The 26440-nt window shown below is 42.2% G+C and overlaps 1 protein-coding gene across 2 annotated transcripts in view; it reads right to left on the reverse strand.

Moving 5' to 3' along the window:
• Nucleotides 1–26161, reverse strand: part of parp8 (poly (ADP-ribose) polymerase family, member 8) — a 427354-nt gene extending 401193 nt beyond the window's left edge. The window contains exons 1-2 of one of the 2 annotated variants that reach the window (XM_078219454.1): nt 25739–26161; nt 25135–25189 (exon numbers count right to left, since the gene is read on the reverse strand). In XM_078219454.1, coding sequence (XP_078075580.1) covers nt 25135–25189; nt 25739–26141 — 458 coding nt within the window. In that variant the 5' untranslated portion in view covers nt 26142–26161. The remainder of the gene's footprint in view (nt 1–25134; nt 25190–25738) is intronic. The other variant, XM_078219455.1, reaches the window with a different exon arrangement.
• Between the last annotated feature and the right edge of the window lie 279 nt (nt 26162–26440).

Raw genomic sequence — 26440 nt, forward strand, 5'->3', positions numbered from 1 at the left:
GAGGTTATCTTATTGAAACGCATAAAATCCTGATGGACTGGAGAGAGTGGATGCTGAAAGGATGTGGGGTTAGGTTGATTGGCCATGTTAAACTGGCCCTTGGTGTCAGGGGGACTAGCAGGATAAATACGTCAGGTTACGGGGATAGGGTCTGAATGGGACTGTTGTTGGTGCAGGTTCAATGGGATGGATGGCCTCCTTCTGTAGGGATTCTATGATGTGTCCCATTGTGGGAGAGTCTGGAACCAGGGGACACCATTTAAAAATTAGGGCTCTCCCATTTAAGAATAAAATTAGAAGATTTTGTTTCTTTGATGGTTGTTAGTCTGTTAAATGCTCCATCCCAGAGAGTAGTGGAGGATGGCTCTTTGAATGTATTCAAAACTGAGTTAAGTAGATTGTTGATCAACAAGTGAGTCAAAGGCTGGGGGGCAGGAGGGGCAGACATAGAAGTGTAATTAAAGCCACAATCGGATCAGCCATGATCTTATCAAATAGCTGACTAGTTTCGAGAGACCAAATATTCTACTTGTGCTCTTAATTCTTGTGTCTTGTGCAATTTAGACTCTATTACTTTTCCTCTTACCCTGAAGCCACCCAATACCTTATTATTTTCTCATCTAGTATGATCTGTCTCTCCCAATACTCTTTGCACCTTGATATTCCTTTCTGATATTACCTCCTGGTTTCTATACCCCAACTAAATTAGTTTAAACCTTCCCCAATTGCACCACCTGCTGCACACTCCTCCTTTCAGAGGAAATAGCTTTTTCCTATCCACTCCTCTCATCAATTTTGAAAACATCTGTTAGGTCAGCTCTCAACTTCCTCTGTTCCAAGGAGAACAATTTAACTTTTCCAACTACTTTTCAAAACTGAAGTCCCTCATTTCTGGTAACATCCTGGTAATTCTTCTCTCTATCCTACATCTCTCCTGAAGTGAGGTGCCCAGAATTGTTCACAATATGCCAGTTGATGCCTAACCAGTGATTTATACAGTTCTAGCCTGTTCCCTTTGTTTTTTATATTCTATCCTTTTTAGAGGTTCAAGTAACTCAGATGCTTTCTGTACCATCTTATCACCAATATGTGCCACCTTTCAGTATTTAAAACTAAAGCCTCTCTTGTCATCTACACATCTCGAAATTATGCAATTTATAGTAAACTATCCTTCCATGTTAATCTTCCCCAAGGGCATCACTTCGCATTTCTCCACCAGACATCTGTCAATTTCACCACCCTGTCCATGTCACCTTGAAGTCCACAACCACCCTCATTTCTATCTACAACTTCACTAAGTTTTGTATCACCTTCACACTTTTAATGTGACTCCCTACACCTGAGTCTAGGTTGTTTACAAAAATTAAGAGTAATGGACCTCAAACTGATGCTTGGTGAATACCATTGCAAACCCCCTCTCAAACTGGAAAACACTCATCTACTACCACTCTCTACTATCTGTCACTGAGCCAATTCCGTATCCATACCAGTTTTTCTTTTAATTCCATGGGCTTCCATCTTCTTAACAAATTCCCAGTGTGGCATTTTGTTGAATGCCCTCTGAACGTCCTATTTACAACATCTGCTACGCCTCCTTGATCAACCTTCTCTATTACATCATCAAAGAACTCAATCAAGTTGGCCAGACATGACTTGTCTTGAGCAAATCCAGGCTGGCTACCCCTGGTGTACCCATGAGTATGAAAATTGAAGATGCAACTCATTTTGTCATCATTAATACACATTAATTAGGTGCAGGATGTTTAGGGATCGTCAATGTAACTTATGCCAGAACAATGCATTCAAAGAAATGGAAAGTGCAGTGCGGGTCTCAGTGAGGATAATTCTTTTTAAAATCACTTCAACAATTGGAGCAAAATGCTCGAAAAATGACAGTCTTCTACTGTAGCTGAAAATTTGAATAGAACCATTGAGCAAGATAAACTGCAGGAAACTCTAGCTTGGAGACAAGTCCGTTATTGTGAATCTTTGATGGAAAATGTCATGAGACATATTTTAAGCAAACAAAAATATATTTATGTAGCTAGGTTTAATCATTTTATTTAAAATTGTATAGGTCTCTGTGCGCTTCGATTAGAAACTCTATATTCATTCCGTGGAAGTGTAAGATGGCTACCAAAGGGATTTCATAATAAAATAGATCATTTACTAAAACAGTAAAAACAAACAATATTTGTATATAATATAGGAAGAATTAAGTAAGGATAAAGATGAATGTTTTTGGAGAGGTGATTGGCCAGGTAAAGGGAAAGTAGTATAGTTCATATGGCTTTCCAAAAACTAATCAATAAGAGATCTCACAGAGGCTTATTAGAAAATTCAGGCATGTAATATCGCAGCATGGATTGATAGTTGATTGGTGTAAAGGAAACAAAGAGTTAGGATAAATGGATATTACTGGCATTAGAATGGATTCTCCCATGGGTCACGATATCGAGATAGATTATTTCAATTTGCATATAAATTGCACAATCTCATCAGTTTCTGGTGATAAAATGTTGACAGGTCTGTAAAATATTTATGGGGGACATTGCAGGTTAGCAGGAAAGTGTTGTGATACATTTCTACAAAACATTGCTTAGGGCAGAGAGGACCATATCCAATTTCGAGTGCCGCATTGTAGAGAGGGCATTGAAGCCATGGAGGAGAGGACTGTGTAGATTCAGCGGAAAGGTTCCAAGAATGGAAAATTAGAATTATGAGATGAGACTTGAGAAGATTTGACCTGTCCCATTAGAGCAGAGGAAATTTCAGAGGTCTTTTAAAATGATGGGAGAGTTGGGTAGAGTGCAAAGGGATAGACTATTTCCTCTGATTGAGGCAAGAAAATGACTGGACTAATATAAAGTTGTCACTGGGAACGTCAGCATGAAGGTTAGGAGAAATATTTTCATGAAGTTAATGCTTGGAGCATGGAATGTTTTGTTACAGAGAGACATGGGCACTGGAATAGCTTGTAAAGATAATTTGCTTAAAAAGATTACAATCGCAATTGAACAGATGCAGAGTATATTGATTTATATATAAGAAATGGGAACAAGCAACACCAATCATGAAAACTACCAACTGCAAATGAGCTGTAAGGGGGCAAGGGACAAAATATTTATGTAAATATGTATGGATGTATGCATAGTCAATCATTTGAGGCAGCACAGAACCATAGAACCATAGAACCATAGAAAATTACAGCTCAGAAACAGGCCTTTTGGCCCTTCTTGTCTGTGCCAAACCATTTTATGCCTAGTCCCACTGACCTGCACTTGGACCATATCCCTCCACACCCCTCTCATCCATGAACCCGTCCAAGTTTTTCTTAAATGTTAAAAGTGACCCCGCATTTACCACTTTATCCGGCAGCTCATTCCACACTCCGACCACTCTCTGCGTGAAGAAGCCCCCCCTAATATTCCCTTTAAACTTTTCTCCTTTCACCCTTAACCCATGCCCTCTGGTTTTTTTCTCCCCTAGCCTCAGCGGAAAAAGCCTGCTTGCATTCACTCTATCTATACCCATCAAACTCTTATACACCTCTATCAAATCTCCCCTCAATCTTCTATGTTCCAGGGAGTAAAGTCCTAACCTATTCAATCTCTCTCTGTAACTCAGCTTCTCAAGTCCCGGCAACATCCTTGTGAACCTTCTCTGCACTCTTTCAATCTTATTTACATTCTTCCTGTAACTAGGTGACCAAAACTGTACACAATGCTCCAAATTCGGCCTCACCAATGCCTTATATAACCTTACCATAACACTCCAACTTTTATACTCGATACTCCGATTTATAAAGGCCAATGTACCAAAGGCACTCTTTACGACCCTATCCACCTGTGAAAATATCAGCCCACCTAAATCAAGCTTAAGGCATCTGAACTGCAAGGAGAGCTTGATTGTTTACTTTGGAGAAACTGAGGTGTCCAAGATTTTTAAAGGGATATATAAATTGCATGGAATTTGTTAAGCAAGAGACTCATGTTCAAGTTTAGAAAAGGGAAGGTGCCCAGACAGTTGTCCAGAGGGCTATGAATATTTTGAATAGGTTGCTGAGGGAGACAGTGGAAGCCAGTAGTGTGGAAAAAGTCATGATGAATTGAGTAAATGGGAAGGGACATTGGAACATAGGAGCAGGAGTAGGCCATTCAGCCCCTCAAGCCTGCCCCACTATTTAACTAAACTATGGCTGATCTTCTACCTTAATAATGCTACCTTCCTGCGTTATCCCCATATCCCATGAAGTAATTGGTATCCAGCACTCTAGTCACTTCTTCGGCAGCCCTCTGGAGTAGAGAATTCCAAAGATTCACCAGCCTCTGACTGAAGAAATTACTCCTCATCTCAGTCCTAAATGGCCTGTCCCTTATTCTGAGACTTGTGCGCCTTCGAACCATAGAATTCCTAGTGTGCAGAAAGAGGCCATCCAGCCTATCAAGTCTGCACCAACTCTCCGACAGAGCATCCCAATCAGGATCCTTTCTGATTCTGTTTGTTTCTGCACTATTTATCCTTAACTCCCATTTTCCTCCATACACGAGAATATATACATGATTTCATGATTGCATTTTAATCCTTGATAATAAAAGATTTTGCAATAAAGGATTGGGGAGGTGATGGCCTAATATTATTATTGCTGGACTATTAATCCATAGAACCATAGAACCCCTACAGTGCAGAAAGAGGCCATTCGGCCCATCGAGTCTGCGCCGACAACAATCCCACCCAGGCCCTATCCCCATATCCCTACATATTTACCTGCTAATCCCTCTAACCCTCATATTTACCCGCTAATCCCTCTAATCTACGCATCCCCGGGACACTAAGGGGCAATTTAGCTTGGCCAATCAACCTAACCCGCACATCTTTGGACTGTGGGAGGAAACCGGAGCACCCGGAGGAAACCCACGCAGACACGGGGAGAATGTGCAAACTCCGCACAGACAGTGACCCGAGCCGGGAATCGAACCCAGGTCCCTGGAGCTGTGAAGCAGCAGTACTAACCACTATGCTACCATGCCACCCCATAGCTAATGTTCTGGGGACCCGTGTTTGAATCCTGCCATGGCAGATGGCGGAATTTGAATTCCATAAAAAATATCTGGAACTAAATCTAGTGATGACCATGAAACCATTGTCGATTGTTGTAAAAATCCATCTGATTCACTAATGTTCTTTAGCGAAGGAAATCTGTCGTCCTTACCTTATCAGGCCTACATTTGCCTCCAGAGCCACAACAATGTGGTTGACTTTCAACTGTCCTCTGAACTAGGGCTGGGCAATAAATGCCCATTTATGCCCAGCCAGCGACGCCCATGTCCCACAAACGAATAAAAAAACAATCAGCATAAGACCATAAGACATAGGAGCAGAATTAGGCCACTCGGCCCATCGAGTCTGCTCCACCATTCAATCATGGCTGATATTTTTCTCATCCCCATTCTCCTGACTTTTTCCCATAACCCCTGATCCCCTTATCAATCAAGAACCTATCTATCTCTGTATTAAAGACACTCAATGACCTGCCCTCCACAGCTTTCTGCGGCAAAGAGTTCCACAGATTCACCACTCTCTGGCTGAAGAAATTCCTCCTCATCTCTGTTTTAAAGGATCGTCCCTTTAGCCTGAGGTTGTGCCCTCTGGTTCCAGTTTTTCCTACTTGTGGATACATCCTCTCCATGTCCACTCTATCCAGGCCTCGCAGTATCCTGTAAGTTTCAATAAGATCCCCCCTCATCCTTGTAAACTCCAACAAGTACAGACCCAGAGTCCTCAACCGTTCCTCATACGACAAGCTCTTCATTCCAGGGATCATTCTTGTGAACCTCCTCTGGACCCTTTCCAAGGCCACCACATCATTCCTTACATATGGGGCCCAATACCACTCACAATACTCCAAATGGAGTCTGACCAGAGCCTTATACAGCCTCAGAAGTACATCCCTATTCTTGTATGCTAGCCCTCTCGACATGAGTGCTAATATTGCATTTGCGTTCCTAATTGCCAACTGAACCTACACATTAACCTTAAAAGAATCTTGAACAATGACTCCCAAGTCCCTTTGTATTTCTGATTTCCTAAGCATTTTTCCATTTAGAAAATAGTCTATGCCTCCATTCCTCCTTCCAAAGTGCATAACCTCACACTTTTCCACATTGTATTCCATCTGCCACTTCTTTGCCCACTCTCCTATCCTGTTCAAGTCCTTCTGCAGCCCCCTGCTTCCTCAATACTACCTGTCCCTCTACATATCTTTATATCATCTGCAAACTTAGCAACAGTGCCTTCAGTTCCTTCTTCCAAATCGTTAATGTATATTGTGAAAAGTTGTGGTTCCAGCATTGACCCCTGAGGTACACCACTAGTCACCGGCTGCCATTCCGATAAAGACCCCTTTATCCCCACTCTGTGCCTCTCTGCATCTTATGACATTACTCATGGTGAGTCAGGATTCACTGCCACATGCTCTCACACAATTAGGCACCGCAGTCAACAGTATGGTTAAAACAATTATTTTTTTTTACAACACAATGCTCATTGAGGGCATCCCATCATTGCAAGCTATAACATAAAACTGGCAAAAAGCCATGTCCATTACCTAAAAATCTACTCTTATCTGACCTGCATTATATTAACTGAACCATATTGTTCTCAGGTGGGAAATTTCACTTCTCCTTCAAAAGTAAAAGAAAGAAGTCCATTTGCTCCAAACAGTCCATGTATTAAAATTAAACAATACGAAAGATCCAAGCTACAAACTTTCAGTTCTCAGATATATAAAATGTTGTATTGTGAGACAAGTAACTGTTTGAACATGGTAACACAGAACTCCTCTGCTAGTTTCCAAAGACACACATCCAAAATCTAATGCTTTATGTTGTTATGAATTTGCATAAAATTTATTTTCAATAATGGTTTCCCTGGCCAGAAGAGGATTGGTTGGGATTGGGAGGCAGCGAGTTCTGACCTGCAGCACGATGGCGGCATGGTGGCACAGTGGTTAGCACTGTGCCTCACAGCGCCAAGTTGAGTTTATTTATTAGTCACAAGGCTTACATTAACACTGCAATGAAGTTACTGTAAAATTCCCCTAGTCGCCACACTCCGGCACCTGTTCAGGTCAATGCACCTAACCAGCACGTCTTTCAGGCTGTGGGAGGAAACCGGAGCACCCAGAGGAAACCCACGCAGACATGGGGAGAATGTGCAGACTCCACACAGACAGTGACCCGAGCAGGAATTGAACCCGGGTCCCTGGCGCTGTGAGACAGCAGTGCTAACCACTGTGCCACCGTGCCGCCAGGGACCCGGGTTCAATTCCTCGGGTCACTGTCTGTGCGGAGTCTGCATATTCAGCAGAGTCTGCACATTCTCCCCACGTCTGCGTCGGTTTCTTCCCACAGTCCGAAAGATGTGCTGGTTGGGTGCATTGGCCATGCTAAATTCTCCCTCAGTGTACCGGAACAGGTGCCGGAGTGTGGTGACTAGGGGATTTTCACAGTAACTTCATTGCAGTGTTAATGTAAGCCTATGTGTGGCACTAATAAATAAACATTGAAACTTGTACTGAGATAAATCATTATAGTCAGTCTCTTCAGCTGAGAGAACAGATTTGCATTAATGTCTCAGCAGCCCTCCTCCAGCATCTCACCACCCACTTTCCATCAGTTTAGTGAAGAAACAAAAGTGATGGGAAAGTAGAATGACAAAAAAATACTTTTGGTGCCTTCTTTGTTTTTCTTTATGTGACCCTTTTTTCCTGACTGAGCAATGGTTGTTTCATATAATATAAAATAAAACCAGAAAATGCTAGAAAATCTCAGCAGGCCCATCAGCATCTGTGGAGAGAGAAATAGAGTTAACCTTTCACGTCTGTATGACTCTTCTTCAGACCTAAAGAGAGGAGTCAGGATTTTCCAGCCCCAAATCCCCCCACACAGCAGGTTTTCCAGTGGTGGAAGTGGCTCGCCATTAGTCACTGGCAGCATCTTCCAGTCCTGCCAAAGTCAGTTGCCAGTTCCTGGCCAGGGAGAAATGTAATGGATTATATACTGTATAAGAGGGGCTGGAGCAGAGTAGAAGGTCAGTGATAAGTGGGAGCTCGGAGAGATTGCAACAAAGATGTGTAGGGCATGAGACAGAGAAAAGCCTTTAGAAGATGCTGATAGTGGCATAAAGGTAGGATAGGTGAATGTATTAATGGGTGAACATAGGTCAGTGCTCAGTGAAAGCAAAACTTAAGGAAAAGTGACAGATGTCCTAGTGAGGGGGTGGGTTGGGGGCGGGGGTGGGGGTTACATTGGCACAACAATGGTTTGTTCAAAAAAGGGGGTCAAAATGAAGGAGCAAGGTCAGAGTCTCAATCTTTGAAATGGTCGAGATATTCTGTTCACCAACTCATCCATAAATCTTCTATTTACATCCCAACCCACACAAAGCCCCACTCCACTGGATCTCCACCTCGCAGTGCACTGAACTCAGAAAAATTGTTCTTGCCTTCAAATCTCTCTTGCTTCTCTGTAACACTGCAACCCAATGCCCATGCCCTTCAGGCCTTTGTCTCTGTGTAGTCCTCTCCACCAATGCCTGTCCCTCCTGCCCCTGCCACTCTGAAAAGCCATTCCCTGATCGGTGGCAGCTTCATCTCTCCTCTTTGGAACATGTCTATCTCTAAAAATATCTTCTCCTTTCCTGCTTCTCTCTGCTTGTAAACGCCACTCCAAACTATATTTTTAACTGTGCTTTCGATTTATTCTAATTCATCTGCCACTGATTTGCATTGTGAAAGGCCGTGGGATGTTTTATGGCATCAAAGTGCTCTGTCAGAGCAAGTTCTTCTTTGCACCCATCTGAATAATGTATAAAATATGTTACATCACACGCACTTTTTTCTGTTGCATTGCAGAGATTTCACATTTGACTTCCAGAGATCGCATTATCTGGAAAGTTTTCTGTCAATGTTGTGTTCATGGCCATTGGCTTTTGCTTTTCTAACTTGCAATGTGTAACAGGAAGTTTTTAAAAACATTTGACATCAAACGAATGTTGTGTACTGCAAAATAAGATGTGTGGGTTGCTCACATGACAGGAAAAGGAAGCTTTTTTAAAACAAAAGTGAACAGTCATGGAGAAGTGGTTGTTGCAAGGTAACTTTATAATACACTTTAAATTTGACAATATTAAAAGTCAACTGGACTGCTAAACCAATTGCAAAACCATTAATATTGTTCAAATGCAAAAAGGGTATTGTTGAATAACAGAGTATTAAAATCGTCAATGGTTCTAGGCGATCAACTTGTGGTAAATAGATATCCTGCATGCTTGATAGTTCTTCTTAATCTATGAAATGAAACATATTTCACAAATGGGATGTATGTTGAATTATATACAGGGGATGATGATTGATTTTTAAAAAATCAGACAGATTCTTATAAAAGTCTATGCATGGAATCTTACTGCCTTTAAATATATTCAGAGGTTGGGACCAAAAATGGGTGATGCCTGTGCAGTCCAATTAGAAATGGTGGGCAGGGCATGCACCTGGCTGGGCCAATGGGAGAGCTGGAGGAGGGTTAGCTGCTGCTGCAGTGGGCAGGAGAACATGAGGAGACATCAAGAGAGCGTAGTAGGAAAATCTTACAATTATTAGTGACCACTGGCACCAGACCATGAATATCCCCCACAGGGTGGCTTGTCCAGCACCTGGTACTGGGTGAGCAGAAATTTCCTCCAACTAAATATTGGGAAGACCAAAACCATTGTCTTTGACCTCTGTCACAAACTCCATTCCTTAGATGTTGACTCCCTGCACCTCCCCCTGACAACCGTGTCAGGGTGAACCAGATGACTTAGCAACCTTGGTTCATATTCAACCCTAAGATGAGCTTCTGACCACACATCCACATTATCACTAAGACCACCCATTTCCACCTCTGTAGTATCACCTGACTTTGTCTCTGCCTCAGGTATCTTTATCTATGTCTCTGTTCAATCCCTCCTCACTGAACAATTCCAACACACTGCTAGTTGGCCTTACATTTTCTAGCCTGTGTAAGCTTGAGATCATCCAAATACTGTTGCCTGCATTTTAACTCTCACCAAGTCCCATTGACCCATATTCCCTGTGGTTGCTGATGTGCATTAGCACCCAGCAAAGCAAGGCCTCAATTTAAAAACTTTCAACTTAGTTTCAAATCACTCCATGATCTTGCCTCTCCCTGTCTCAGTAACCTTCTCCAGCCCTAAAGATATTGCCATTCCTTCAATTCTGGCCTCTGTTCATCCCCAATTTTAATTGCTTTACCATTGGCAGCCTTATCTTCAGCTGCAAGGGCCCTCAGCTCTGGCTTTTCACCTGAAAACCATCTGACTCGCAACCACTCTTTATTCGTTAAGACACTCCTTAAAACCTACTTCTTTAGCCAAGCTTTCTGGTCAGTTACCTTAATATCATCACCTTATAAGCCTTGATGTCAAATTTTGTTTGATCGCACTTATGAGAAGCCGCCTGGGACATTTTACTAGACTAAATGTGCCATATGAATACAACTTGTTGTACGTTGAAATGATTAGCATAAATGTGTAAGTGCATGAGGGAGAAAAGAATAGAAAATGACATGTTGCTCAGGCAAGGTGAAGAGAAAAAGTAGAGTGGGAAGTGGCACCATGTGGAGCATGGATATGGGCACAGACCAATTGAGCCAAATGATTTGTTTTTATATTGTAGGTAATGTAATTCTATATACCTATGTCCCACCAATTGTCCTAAACTTGCTTCACTTACTTTAAAACTTTTGTCTTCTTCTTTTACTGCCCAGCATTCTAATTTCCGTAAAATAAAGCACAAACATTGCCAAGACTTAACTCTTCCACCAAAAGGAACATGGAACTTCTAATTTAGTGTTCATTAGTTTGTCAGTACTGGAGACAATATTATTAATTTTAATTCTCACAACAAGTGTCTTTAGCAAGCAGGCCAGACAGAAAGTTAAGTTCTTCCTACTCACACTGAAAATATGCTCCAAATGTAATGCTTTTCCTGAAAAAGCACCATCTGCACTTGAGTTACAACATAAATTGAGTCACGAGACCATGAGCACTTTGTTTTTTGGACCCATGCCTTGTAGGAAGCAAAAACTCAATCATTGCTCTTAATTCCAACAATGTAGACCAGTGAACCTGGTGACGAATGGTCTTCTCCATAGCAAATTAAACCTCATACAACACTGTAGGATGTAGGATGTGCAACCATGACATTTCCTACATTATTGTTTGTTCAAATATGTGTAAATATGAACTTCACTAAAAGCTTAGAGCGATAAGGAAAATAGAAACAGGAGTAAGCTAAGCAGGGCCCATTCTTCTATTTAATTAGATCATGGCTGAATGGTAGCTCAATTCCATGCACCCCTATTGATACATATCTTTTGATATCAATACGTTTTAAAAAATCCATTAAAATTTTTTTAATTGACCTAGCATTCACAGTCTTTGAAGAAAGTTAGTTTGAGATCTAATACATTTTGAGTGAAAATGTACCACTTAATTTCACTCCTTAATAACCTAGCTCTAATTTTAAGATTATATCTCCTTGTTCCAGAAACAGTTTCTCTGTATCCACACTATTGAGTCAACCTTCTAACTTAAAGGGAACAAGTGATGTATTTTTTGAAAAGTGTCCTCATAATTTAACCCCTTGGCTTAATATGGCTGAATAGACACATTCTGTCAAAGTTTTTAGTCTGGCATTCATTGGGATAATTCTCAAGTTACTACATGTAAAGGGAACAACAATTTATACTTCACAAGAAGAGAGTGCTGATCGGTTGGCAAGTGGACTCTGATTGCTAAAGGCATTGCCACAGAGAATGCACCAGTTAATTGATGACTAACACTTGCCTACCAAGCTTTGTTTAAACTCAAACCAGGCAGGTTGACTTCAATTGTTCAAGGGATTGCCCCGTGGAGTCAACCAGAGAATGGCTGCCACCTGTTTTGTTTAGTTGTAGTTGAAACCATACTCCAGATGGGTCTGACCAAGGCCCTTTACAACTGGAGCATCACTTACTCTTGCTTTTATTCCAGCCTCTTTAAGGTAAAGGTCAACATTTAAGCAACCTTTTTGATGACATTTTGTACCTGTGCACTTTGTATTAGTATACATGGTCTTATAAACTCCCCCTGTTAAAAAATATTCCAAATTATCGCTCTTGCATCCAAAGTAAACAATCTCAAACTTTCCACATTGAACCCCCACTATCATAGTTGTGCACTCTTTAATCTGGCAATGTCCCTTTATAATAGGGAGGGAATAGAGGGATATGGACCGAGTAAGGGCAGAAGGTTTTTTTAAGTTTAGTTAGGGCATCATGATTGCACGAGCTTGGGAGGCCGAAGTGTCTGTTCCTGTGCTGTACTTTTCTTTGTTCTTTGTTTGTTCTTTATCACTTCCAGAAGCTGAGACCCCAGTACAGATCCCCAGGAAGACGAGTGGACATCCTGCCGATTTTAAGTTTTAATAAATTTAATGCTCCTGCTTAAAACAATCTTTGGAAATTGGAATCAGTACATACTTTTGAAAAATTAGTTCAATAATTTGTAAGGCGGATCAATCATTTTTGGAAGAAAACAGAGGATGACATTCATAAGTATTGTTTATGCCTGAGTGAATGTTTTAAAATATTCATTCATGGTATATCAGCATTGCCGGCAAGGTCAGCTACCCATTCCTAATTGCCCTTATCGTGTGATTTCTTTATAATCTGAGGGATCATGAGGATTCCCAAGTAAAATGCATGCAAAGCTAGTGCCTTAGTGCAGCGTGCCACAGCCTGACAAGCTCTGTTTTCAGACTGGAGTTCAAATCCAGAATCACCGTCCATTCACACAGCCTTTTGAATCCCAGGTTACCAATTTACTGTGCGTGGCATCAAACTACAACAAGGTTCATGGCTAATGAAAGCCACTAAGGTGCCCATGATTCCCCACTCCTCTGAGACTTTTAACTTGAAATGTTATTACTTTTGCTTTCAACCAATACAAAGCTGAACTTGCTCCTTATAACCACAGGAATTATCCATAGTAGAGCAAAACAAGAGTGAATGCTGCACAATTGCACTTCACTTCAGAAACAGTTTAAGATCTCATTTAGCAAACAATCTTCTCTTTATATATTTTTCATGACCTAAGGAAGTTCCAAAGTGTTTTATAGAAAATTAACTACTTTTATAATGTAGTCACTGGTTTAATATCAGGAAATGTAGCAGCCAATTTACACACATTAATGTTCCACAAACAGCAATGAGATTAATGGCTGGATAATCTGTTTTTGCAATGTTAGAGGGAGATAAATATTGACCAAACACCAGGACAACCCTGCTTTTCTTTGAAATCGTGCCATGCGATCTTTTATGTCCACCTAAGAGGACAGATGGGTGCCTTAGTTTAACATCTCAGCTAAAAGATGGAATCTTCGATGGCACAGCACTCCCTCAGCATTGCATTAAACATAGAAACATAGAAGTTAGTAGCAGAAGGAGGCCATTGGCCCTTTGAGCCTGCTCTGCCATTCATCACAATCATGGCTGATCGTGCAGCTCAAGAGCCTAATCCTGCTTTCTCCCCATAACCTTTGATCTCATTCACCCCAAGTGCTATATCTAGCTGCATCTTGAATGCATTCAATGTTTTTGCATCAACTACTTCCTATGGTAATGAATTCCACAGGCTCACCACTCTTTGGGTGAAGAAATGTCTCCTCACCTCTGTCCAAAATGGTCTCCCCCGAATCCTCAGACTGTGACCTCTGTTTCTGGACTCCCCCACCATCGGGAATATCCTCCCTGCATCTACCCTGTCTAGTCCTGTTAGAATTTTATAAGTCTCCATGAGATCCCTCTCATTCGTCTGAACTCCAGCAAAAGCAATCCTAACCTAGTTAATCTCTCCCCATACATCAGTCCCGCCATCCCTGGAATCAGCCTGGTAAACCTTCGCTGTACCCCCTTGAGAGCAAGAACATCCTTCCTCAGAAAACCGCACCAAATACTCTAGGTGTGGCCTCACCAAGGCCCTGTATAGTTGCAACAACACATTCCTGCTCCTGAACTCAAAACCTCTCACAATGAAGGACAACATGCCATTTGCCTTCTTTACCGCTTGCTGCACCTGCATGCTTACCTTCACCGACTGGTGCACAAGGACACCCAGGTCCCACTGCACACTTCCCTCTCCCAATTTACAGCCATTCAGGTAGTAATCTGCCTTCTTGTTTTTGCTTCCAAAGTGAATAACCTCACAGTTATCCAAATTATATTGCATCTGCCATTGATTTGCCCACTCACCCAGCCTGCCCAGATCATGCTGAAGGATTTCTGCATCCTCGTCACAGTTCACCCTCCCACCCAACTTGGTATCTTCTGCAAACTTTCAGATGTTACATTTTGTTCCCACATCCAAATCATTAATATATATTATGAATGGCCGGGGTCATTGCAGTGTCAACCTATATGCTCAATTCTCTGGACCATCTCCCTCAGGGGCTGAGGGTGTTTTGTGCCAAGGCAGAACTCATTTAGTTTGCAATTAACTCCTTGTTGTGTATAGAGTGAGCAGTGTACCACCAGAGGGACTACACAGTAGATGAAGTCAAGTGACAAAAATAACCTACACTGCAGTATAATGACAAAGAATAGACAGCGCAAGAACAGGTCACTTGGCTCAACTGTTCTGTGCTGGTGTTTATACTTCACATGTGCCTCCTATTCCATTTACGTCATCTCAATCTTTCAACATCTCTTTCTATTCTCTGTACTCTCTTGTCCTCATCTTGTTTCCTTTTGAAAACATCCAGGCTATTTGCTTCGATTACATCCTGTGATAGAATGTTCCACATTTTAACCACGCTTATTCGAGAAATGTCTTCTTATTTCCCCATTGGATTTATTAGTAACTATCTTTTATTTATGGCTTCTCATTTTGGATTCTCATACAAGTGGAAACGCTCTCTCTGCATCTACTCTGTTCAAACTATTTAAATTTTGAAGACCTTTAATAACTTACCTCTAAGTCTTCTCTTTTTTAAAGTACCAAGCCCCAACCTGTCCAATCTTTCCTGATAGCTGTGATCTCTCAGTTCTGATACCATCCTTGCAAATCTTTCTTTCCACTTCTCCACTGCTTCAATACCCTTTGAGACAAAAATTGTGCACAATACTGCAGAGTGCAACCTGACCAGGCTTCTGTACAAGTTTAATACAACTTCACTACTTTTGAATCCAGTGCCCCTAGAAATAAATCCCAGAGCTTTGTTAGCACTTTTAATTGCTTTGCTGACCTGTGAGCCTGCTTTTATCGACTTGATTATAATTAAATTTTTAATCAGCAGTAAGTAAGAAGTATACAAAATTCTATTGTATGAATTTTTGCTATTCAGTTCTGGAAATTCATAATAAGTTCATATTTTACAACAAATGTAATCTATAGGCAATGTCTGCACTCATCAACTGGCATTGGTTCATTCTAATGAAAGTATTATTCCAAGAAGACCAATATTTACCCTATAACGCTAAGCACCAGTGACACAAAAAGAAGTAAAAAGGAACAAACTTATTGATTGTAATATAAGTTTAAAAAATTGGAATGGAGAAAATAATAGGAATTAAGATGGTCAACTCTCCAGAACCTGATGATTTCCTGCCCAGAATGTTAAAACAATAAAAAAAATTGCAGATGAATATGTCCAAATTTTCCAAAACATTTAGATTCAGAATTATGTCCTTAGATTGGAAGATTGAAAATATTGAAGAAGAGGGAGAGAGAAATCAAAAGACTAAAGGTCCTTTGATTTCATGTTATTTGTGGGAAAGTTACTGAAATCCATGATTAAAAAAACTGGACGGCTGAGCACTTGAACAAGTCTGTATACGTTGATCAAATAAGATCACTGGGATGTCTTCCAGGGTTGGTGAGATCTGTAAAAGGAGAACAAGTTGCACCTAAACCGGAGGGCATCAATATGCTGGCAGGGAGGTTTTCTAGTGTCATTTGGAAGGTTTAAACGAGTGTGGCAGGGGGGTGGGAACCAGAGCAGTAGATCAGCAAGTAAAATGACTGAGGAAGAGTTAGAGACTAAGGCCAGTAAAGCTAAGAGGACGAACAGACAGGGAGAGGTTACTGAACACGACGGGACTGGCGGTCTGAGGTGTATTTATTTTAAAGCAAATAGTATGACAGGCAAGGCAGATGAACTTAGAGCTTGGATTAGTACATATAACTATGAAGTTGTAGCTATTACAGAGCCTTGGTTGAGAGAGAGACAAGACTGGCAGCTTAACGTTCCTTCACTTAGATGTTTCAGACATAATTGTGAGGGATATAAAAAGGGTGGGAGAGTTGTATTACTGATTAGGGAAAATATCATAACAGTACTGAGGGAGGACTCCTTGGAGGACTGATCCAGCGAGGTCATATGGGTAGAGCTCAGGAATAGAAAGGGTGAAATTACTTTGATGGGGTTGTGCTACAGGCCTCCCAACAGCCAGTGGGATAGAGGAACAGATATGTGGACAGATTATGGAAAAATATAAAATCAACAGGGTTGTTGTGGTGGGTGATTTTAACTTCCTTTATATTGACTGGGACTCCCTTAGTGCCAGGGGCCCAGATGTTGGGGGAATTTGTTAGGTGTGTCCAGGAGGGTTTCTTGAAGCAATATGTAAATAGTCCAACCAGGGAAGGGGCCATACTGGACCTGGTATTGGGGAATGAGCCTGGCCAGGTGATCAAAGTTTCAGTGGAGGAGCATTTCAGGAACAGTGATCATAATCCCTTAAGTTTTAAGTTATTTATGGTTAAGGATAAAAGTAGTCCTCAGGTGAAAGTACTAAATTGGGGGACGGCTAACTACAACATTATTAGGCAGGACCTGGGGCATGTAGTTTGGGGGCAGCTGTTTGAGGGTAAATCCGCATTTGTGATGTGGACATCTTTTAAAGGCCAGTTGATTAGAGTTCAGGGCCAGCATGTCCCTGTGAAAATGAAGGATAAAGATGGCAAGATTCAGGAACCTTGGATGACAAGAAAAATTGTGAGCTTAGTCAAAAAGGAAAAGGAGGCATACATGAGGTTTAGGAAACTGAAGACAGACAGAGCCCTCAAAGAATATGAAGAAAGCAGCAAAGAACTTAAACAAGGAGTTAAGAAGGTTAAAAGGTGCCATGAAATGTCTTTGACAAACAGGATTAAGGAAAATCCCAAGACATTTTATACAGATTCAGTTAGGGAAAGGGTAGGTACACTCAAGGACAAAGGAGGGAGCCAGAGAAAGTGGGCGAAGTCCTTAACAAATACTTTGCATTGGTATTCACAAAGGAGAAGGACATGGAGGATGGTAAGTCGAGAGAGGGGTATGTTGATCTTCATGGGCATGTCAGTATTAAAAAGGAGGAGGTGTTGAGTGTTTTGAAAAGCATTAAGGTGCACAAGTCCCCAGGACCTGATGGGATCAATCCCAGAATACTGAGGGAGGTGAGGGAGGAAATTGCTTGGATCATGTACCAAATCGTTGTACCCTCTTTAGTCACAGGAGAGTCCCAGAGGACTGGAGAATAGCCAATGTTGCCCCTTTGTTTAGATAGGGCAAAGAGGGAGAATCTGGGAAATTACAGGCCGGTGAGCATTACATCAGTGGTCGGGAAATTATTAGAGAGGATTTTTAGGGACAGGATTTACTCACATTTGGAAAAATATGGACTTATTAGTGATAAGCAGCATGACTTTGTGTGGGGTGGTCGTGTCCCACAAACTTGATTTGAGTTTTTTGAGGAAGTGACAAAGATGATTGATGAGAGCAGGGTGGTGGATGTTGTATAAATGTTCTTTAGCAAAGCCTTTAACAAGGTCCCTCATGGCAGGCTGATACAGAAGATCGATATAGAACTGGCTTGGTCATAGAAGATAGAGATTAGCAGTGGAAGGGTGTTTTTCTGGCTGGAGATTTGTGACCAGTGGTGTTCCACAGGGATCAGTTCTGGGACCCTTATTTAAGAAGGGTAACAAGGATAACCCGGGTAATTATAGGCCAGTGAGCTTGACGTCAGTGATAGTGAGATTGTTGGAGAAGATTCTTAGGGATAGGATCTATACACATTTGGAACTGAATAGTCTTATTGCGACGGACAGCATGGTTTTGTACGAGGGAGGTCATGTCTCACTAATTTGATTGAGTTTTTTGAGGAAGTGACAAAAATTGACAAGGGAAGGGCCATGGATGTTGTCTACATGGATTTTAGTAAAGCATTTGACAAGGTCCCTCATGGCGAGCTGGTGCAAAAGGTTAAATCACAGGGGATCAAGGATGAACTAACTAGATGGATTCAGAACTGGCTTGGCCATAGAAGACAAAGGGTAGCAACGAATACTTTGCATCAGTATTCACAAAGGAGAGGGACATGTTGACTGATAGTGTCTCAGAGAGATGTGTTGACCCGTTAGAAAAAATCTCAATTACAAGGGAGGAAGTGTTAGGATTTTTAGGAAACATTAAGACAGACAAATTCCCAGGGCCGGATGGCATCTATCCTCGAGTCCTCAGGGAGGTGAGAGATGCAATTGCTGGGCCTCTAACAGAAATCTTTGTCTCTTCACTGGACACAGGTGAGGTCCCAGAGGATTGAGGATAGCAAATGTGGTCCCATTATTTAGGAAGGGTAGCAAGGATAACCCGGGTAATTATAGGCCAGTGAGCTTGACGTCCGTGGTAGTGAAGTTGGAGAAGATTCTTAGAGATAGGATATATGCGCATTTAGAACTGAATAATTTCATTAGCAATAGACAGCATGGTTTTGCACGACGGAGGTCATGCCTCACAAATTTGGTTGAGTTTTTTGAGGAGGTGACAAAACCGATTGACGAAGGAAGGGCCGTGGATGTAGTCTATATGGATTTTAGTAAAGCGTTTGACAAGGTCCCTCATGGCAGGGTGGGGCAAAAGGTTAAATCTCACAGGATAAAAGGTGAGCTAGTTAGATGGGTGGAGAACTGGCTTAGCCATAGAAGACAGAGGGTAGCAGTGGAGGGGTCTTTTTCCAGTTGGAGGTCTGTGACTAGTGGTGTTTCACAGGGCTCTATACTGGGACCTCTGCTGTTTGTGATATATATAAATGATTTGGAGGAAGGTGTAGCTGGTGTGATCAGTAAGTTTGCGGCAGACACAAAGATTGCTGGAGTTGCGGATAGTGATGAACATTGTCAGAGAATACAGCAGGATATAGATAGGCTGGACCATTGGGCGGAGAAATGGCAGATGGAATTTAATCCAGATAAATGCGAAGTGATGCATTTCAGTAGATCTAATGTAAGGGGGAGCTATACAATAAATGGCAGAACCATCAGGAGGGTAGACACACAGAGGGACCTGGGTGTACAAGTCCACAGACCCTTAAAGGTGGCAGCACAGGTGGAGAGGGTGGTCAAGAAGGCACATGGCATGCTTGCTTTTATTGGACAGGGCATAGAATATAAAAGTTGGTATATGATGTTGCGGCTGTATAGAACGATGGTTAGGCCACATTTGGAATACTGCGTCCAGTTCTGGTCGCCACACTACCAGAAGCACGTGGAGGCTTTGGAGAGAGTACAGAGAAGGTTTACCAGGATGTTGCCTGGTATGGAGGGTCTTAGCTATGAGGAGAGATTAGGTAAACTGGGGTTGTTCTCCCTGGAAAGACGGAGGATGAGGGCCGACCTAATAGAGGTGTATAAAATTATGAAGGGCATAGAGTGAACAGTGGGAAGCTTTTTCCCAGGTCAGAGGTGACGAACACAAGGGGTCACGGGTTCAAGGTGAGGGGGGCAAGGTTCAACACAGATGTCAAGGGGACTTATTTTACACAGAGGGTGGTGGGGGCCTGGAATGCACTGCCAAGCAAGGTGATTGAGGCGGACACGCTGGGATCGTTTAAGACTTATCTAGATAACCACATGAACAGACTGGGAATAGAGGGATACAAAAGAATGGTTGAGTGGGCACATGAGCAGCGCAGGCTTGGAGGGCCAAAGGGCCTGTTCCTGTGCTGTATTGTTCTTTGTTCTTTGAAAGGGTGTTTTTCTGAATGGAGGTCTGTAAGTAGTGGTGTTCCGCAGGGATCAGCGCTAGGACGTCTGTTGTTTGTAATGTACATAAATGATTTGGAAGAAAACGTAACTGGTCTGATTAACAAGTTTGCGGATGATACTAAGATTGCTGAAATTGCGGATAGTGATGATGATTGTCAGAGAATACAGCAGGATATTGATAGGCTGGAAAATTGGGCGGAGAAATGGCAGATGGAATTTAATCTGGACAAATGTGAGGTGACGCATTTTGGTAGATCCAATTCAGGTGGGAGCTATAAAATAAATGGCAGAACAATCAGGAGCTTAGACACAGAGAGATCTGGGAGTACAGGCCCAGAGATCCTTAAAAGTGGCAGCACAGGTGGAAAAGGTGGTGAAGAAAGCATATGGCATGCTTGCCTTCATTGGCTGGGGCATCGAGTATAACAGTTGGCAAATTATATTACAGTTATATAACATGTTGGTGAGGCCACATTTGGATGTGTCCAATTCTGGTCGCCACACTACCAGAAGGATGTGGAGGCTTTGGAGAGAGAACAGAAAAGGTTTACCAGGATGTTGCCTAGTACAAAGGGCATTAGCTATGAGGAGGGATTGTTCTCCCTGGAAAGACGGAGGCTGAGGGGTGACCTGATGGAAGTTTATAAAATTATGAGGGGTATAGATAAGGTGAAAAGTTGGGACCATTTTCCCAGGGCAGAAATGACAATTACAAAGGGGCACAAGTTCAGGATAAGGGGGGAAAGGTTCAGTAGATACGTGCAGGGGAAGTTTTTAACACAGAGTGTGGGGGCCTGGAATGCATTGTCAAGTGAGGTGGTTGAGGCAGACATGTTAGCAACATTTAAGACTTCTCTGGATAGACATAGGCGGGCAATAAAAGGATACAGGTGGTTGGTCTAGATGGGACAATATGATCGGCGCAAGCTTGGTGGGCCAAAGGGCCTGTTCCTGTGCTGTACTGTTTTTTGTTCTTTGACTCCTGTTGTTCGTAATACATACAAATGATTTGGAGGAGAATGCAGGTGGACTGATTAGTAAGTTGTGGGTGACACAAAGATTGGGGAGCTGCGGATAGTGAGGAGAATTGCCAGAGGATACAGCAAGATATACATAGGCTGGAGACTTGAGCAGAGAAATGGCAGATGGAATTTTATCCAGACAAATGCAAGGTGATGCATTTTGGAAAGTCTAATGCAGGAGGGAAGTGTATAGTAAATGATAGAACCATTAAAAGCATTAACATACAGAGGGATCTAGGCTTACAGGTCCACAGTTTCCTGACAGTGGCAACAGGAGTGAATAAGGTGGTTAAAAAGGCATATGGCATGCTTGCCTTCATCAGTCGAGGCATAGAGTACAAAATTTGGCAAGTCATGTTGCAGTTAAGTAGAACTTTAGTTGGGCCACATTTGGAATACTGCGTACAGTTCTGTTCATCACACTACCAGAAGGATGTGGAGGCTTTGTAGAGGATGCAGAAAAGGTTTACCAAGATGTTGAAAGCAAAATACTGCAGATGTTGGAATCTGAAACAAAAACAGAAAATGCTGGAAAATCTCAGCAGGTCTGAGTTTTGAGTCTGGATGACCCTTCGTCAGCTCTGATGAAGGGTCATTCAGACTAGAAACATTGGCTCTATTCTCTCTCCACAGATGCTGTCAGATCTGCTGAGATTTTCCAGCATTTTCTCTTTTTGTTTTCCAGAATGTTGTCTGGTTTGGAGGGTATTTGCTCTGAGGAGAGATTGGATGAACTTGGTTTGTTCTCACCTGAACGTTGTAGGCTGAGAGGGGCCTGATAGAAGTTTACAAAATAATGGCAGGCATGGATAGAATGGATAGTCAGAGTCTTTTTCCCAGGATAGAAATGTCAATTACTGGGGGAACATAGGTTTAAGGTAAAAGGGGAAAAGTTTAAAGGAGATGCGAGAAGCAAGTTTTTACACAGAGGGTGGTAAGTGCCTAGAATGCACTGCCAGAGGAGGTGATTGAAACAGATACAATAGCAATGTTTAAGAAGCATCTTGATGTGGAGATGCCGGTGTTGGACTGGGGTAAACACAGTAAGGAGTCAAACAACACCAGGTTAAAGTCCAACAGGTTTATTTGGTAGCAAACGCCACTAGTTTTCGGAGCACTGCTCCTTCGTCAGGTGAGTGGGATCTCCCACTCACCTGACGAAGGAGCAGCGCTCCAAAAGCTATTGGCATTTGCTACCAAATAAACCTGTTGGACTTTAACCTGGTGTTGTTAAACTTCTTACTAAGAACCATCTTGACAGACACATGACGAGGCAGGAAATAGAGAAATATGGACCACATAGAAGCAAAAGGTCTTTAGTTTAGAAAGGCGTCATATGTTGGTGCAGGCTTGGTGGGCTGAAAGGCCTGTTCCTGTACTGAACTGTTCTGTGTTTCTTTCTAAGAGTCAGCATAAATTTGTGAAAAATAGATAATCTCTGATTAATCTAGTTGCAAAGTTTGAGGAAGTTTTTAGTCTGATGAGCAGTGGAGGCAATGGGATGATGATGGGTGATAGCTATATGGATTTCCAGAAAACATTTATAAAGGTTCAAAACAAAAGATTGTTAACAAATATGAAAGCAGATTGAATTTGAGGTATATTTGTAACATCTATTGATAATTAGTTGGTGGGTAGAAGGTAGGGAGTAGAAATAAAGGGAATGGTCGTTGATTGGAATTTTTATCTTCACCCATGGGACTGGGAATACAAAGAGAAGGAAATTATGCTTCAGTTGGACAGAACCTTGGTCATACCCAATCATCTCGAGTACAACATTCAGTCTTAGAGCTGAACTTCAGAAATATATCATCCTTGGAGAAGGCATAGTGCAAATTCACTTGAATGATATCAAGCCTGAAGATGTGTGGGTTAGGTGGATTGGCCATGGTAAATTGCCCCAGAGTGTCAGGGGGATTAGCAGGGGAAATATATGGGATTAAGGGGTTAGGGCCTGGGTGGGGTTGTGGTCACTGCAGACTCAATGGGCTGAATAACCTCCTTCTGCACTGTTGGGATTCTGTAGGGATTGTAAAGGGTTGAATGATGCGGGAGGACAGATTAAACTTAGTTTACATTAACTTAATGGTTGAGGAAATGACCTTTAAAATGATAAAGGAAGTTGATAGAGTACATGCTGAGAAACTATTTCCTCTGGTGGGAAATCTAGAACAAGGGGGGAAGCGGGGGGGAGCATCATCTTATGAAGTCACACATTTAGGAGTGAAAGCAGGAAGTGCTGTTTTGTACAAATAGTGGTAGGAATCTGGACATTCATCTACTAAAAGGCCGCAGATGCTGGGTCAATTTAAATTTTTGAAACTGAGGTCAATACATTTTTGTTACGTAAAGACACCAAGGAATATAGAGCAAAGCTGGATAAATGTTGTTAAAGTACTGATCAGCAATGATTTAGTTAAATGGCGAAACAGGCTGGAGGTGCTGAACAGCTTCCTCCTCTCCCCATAATGACTGAAAGAGGTCTTTATAATTAGAATCATAGAATTATAGAATCCCTACAGTACAGAAGGAGGCCATTCGGCCCATTGAGCCTGCCCCGACAACATTCCCCATCCAGGCCATATCCCCAGACCCCATGTATTTACCCTGCTAATCCCCCTGACATTAAGGGTCAGTTTAGCATGGCCAATCCACCTAACCCACACATCTTTGGAATGTGGGAGGAAACCGGAGCACCCAGAGGAAACCCACACAGTCACAGGGAGAATATGCAAACTCCACACAGACCTGAGGCTGGAATCAAACCCGAATCCCTGGTGCTGAGGCAGCAGTGCTGACCACTGTGCCACCGTGTCACCCATTCAAATTCATTCAGAACAACGAACATACAATGAATGAAACTATGAACCAATAAATGGACTGATGATTATAAAGTGTTGTTTTTGTCATCCATCTCCTGCTCTGACTGTACACTCTTTGCTAGTGCTGCAATGATTAGAATTGAGATGGATATTCTCTCATTATGTTGTGTCAAGCAGGTTTCTGAGCACATTCTCAGTGTTTCAAAACCTCTGGAATCTGAACGATGCTCATTTCCTCTTACTCGCGGTTGCACAATCATTCAAACCACTGGCAAAAATCAAGTGGTGTCAAACTTGGGCCTGGCAATCTAAACAAAAAATCCCCTTTTCTGTAAAAAATACTGAACTTCAGACCATGTCTTAAGTTCAAAACAAAGGCCGTTCCTATAAGGGAATTTCCACTGAACCTTGGGTTCTCATACCCATCCTGCTAATGGAGACTTGGTTAAAGTTCGATCATCACAATGGCATTTGAAGAACAGTGTGGATTATATTGGAGTGGCCATATTGATTGATAGAGCTATCGCAACTGGAAACATCAACCAACTTTGTTGTCGCAAAACTCTGAATTTGATTGTAATACAGTGCAAAGTGTTTGGTTGTTGGTGGAGGGGTGGGGGGAGCAAGGTAAAAGAAATCGCAATCCATGTCCCATATCATTTGCTTTAATGTCTTGTTATTCGGTATTTATTTCCCTTCATTTCATTTAGCAAATATATCGAGGAGAACACATGCAGTTTAGTTAACACAATGACTGTAAACCCACCAGCTTTGTTTACTTAGATATTTAGTTGTGGGTCAAAGAAAGTGTCGCTGTTTCCAATGTTTTGAGAGTGTGTTACGCAATAGGATGTTACGCAAGGACTTTTTGGAGATGTTTTATCTTGTTCGCGTTTGAACAGTCGAGATGAAGTATAACGCTGCCTCCCTCAAACAAAAACAGTTCCGCAAACCAATACATATCTGTCTGTGCTGCTCCAAATAGCTGGCATGAAGTTTTATTGAAAAAACACACAACCACCCTTTCTCTTCCTCTTCAACTTATTTGCCTGGAGATGCGGAAGTTCGGAAGAGATAACTACTTTTTAAAAAATCAATGTGGTCCCTCGCACAAACTTTTTTTTATCAATGGGGGGAGGGGGTGGGTAGAGAAAGTTTTACCCTACCTCTTCGCGCCTCTTGTATATGTGTAGGTGAAGGTGGAATCGGAATATCTGAAATCTAAAATGGGGAAGAAAAAGAAACATCAAAAAGAAGGTAATGATCAAAGCAAGCGCCGGATTTGGTGCTCGCCTGTTGTTATTGCTAGCGAGATCTGCCAGGGGTGGATTAACGGAGACAAATCCAGCCCCAGGCAATCACGTTGCACAGTCTGCGATGGAGCACTTCATAGAGCTGGGCATTTACTGTACGTGTCTCTGCAACAAGTGTTTCCATAGCGACAACAAAATTGTCGATGCGAACGGGCAGATCCATGGAAATGAACAGAAACTGCAAATACAGTCGCATTCATCCATCTGCTCCATCACACCGAGCTTGTATTAAAAATATCTCAATTGCAAATTAATGCACAGAATGTATCACCAAAGGTGACTTGCCTTATGTATCTATATAGATAGATAGATAGATAGATAGATAGATAAATAAATAGATAGATAGATAGATGGCATGCTGTTAATGAACCAAATTGAATACAATGGCAGTACACTGCCAGGATTTTAGTACAGACACAAAGCAGCGTTTAGGATTAATTTAAAAAGCTCATCTTACCGGAAAACAGGCAGTCCTTGTCCGCCTTGCACCTCTGGAGTACGCTGTCTATGTCTGTCTGTATCCGCTCCTGCCTTGAACACATCCCCATGAAGTGTAAACAGAGAGAGAAATGTTTTTGTTTTCCTTTTTGTGTGTGTGTGTCTTCCCCCCCTCCTCCTCCTCCAGTAAAAGCAGAAATGCGAATGGAGCCGCCGCTCAGCTCAAGGTCACAGTCCCCAGTGTGGTGCAGGTGGGAGGCGGTGCGAGGGCCACTGAGATGGGGCTCTCTCCGGGGCTGCTCCTGTCCAGGCGGCTGCTGCAGCTGCTGCTTTCCAGCTGGCCAAAGATGACAATAGCGATCCAGCTGCTCTTCTACCGAGATGTACTGTACTACGGGCCGCCGCAGCCTCCACACACACATACACTCACACACACCCCCTGCTCCACAAGGCTTCGCGATTTCGAAAGCTAATAAAGCCTCTTCTTCCTTCAGCCTGATTTCTTCATTAGTTATTCCTTCTGCATTTTTTTTTGTTCCCCCCGAGGGTGGGTAACATGCAACATGTGACCGGCGCTGTCGATCCGGGCAGGTATACAAGCCACACAGTATTTTAGCCCACGTTTTTGGTTTAATTGAATGAGCGTAAGGACTAAAGGTTCTCAGCACTCAGTTAGCAGGTGAAATGTGAGCGTCAGCCGCTGAAGAAATCGGATTCCTGG

The sequence above is a fragment of the Mustelus asterias genome, chromosome 1 (genome assembly GCF_964213995.1).
Source record: "Mustelus asterias chromosome 1, sMusAst1.hap1.1, whole genome shotgun sequence".
NCBI lineage: Eukaryota > Metazoa > Chordata > Chondrichthyes > Carcharhiniformes > Triakidae > Mustelus > Mustelus asterias.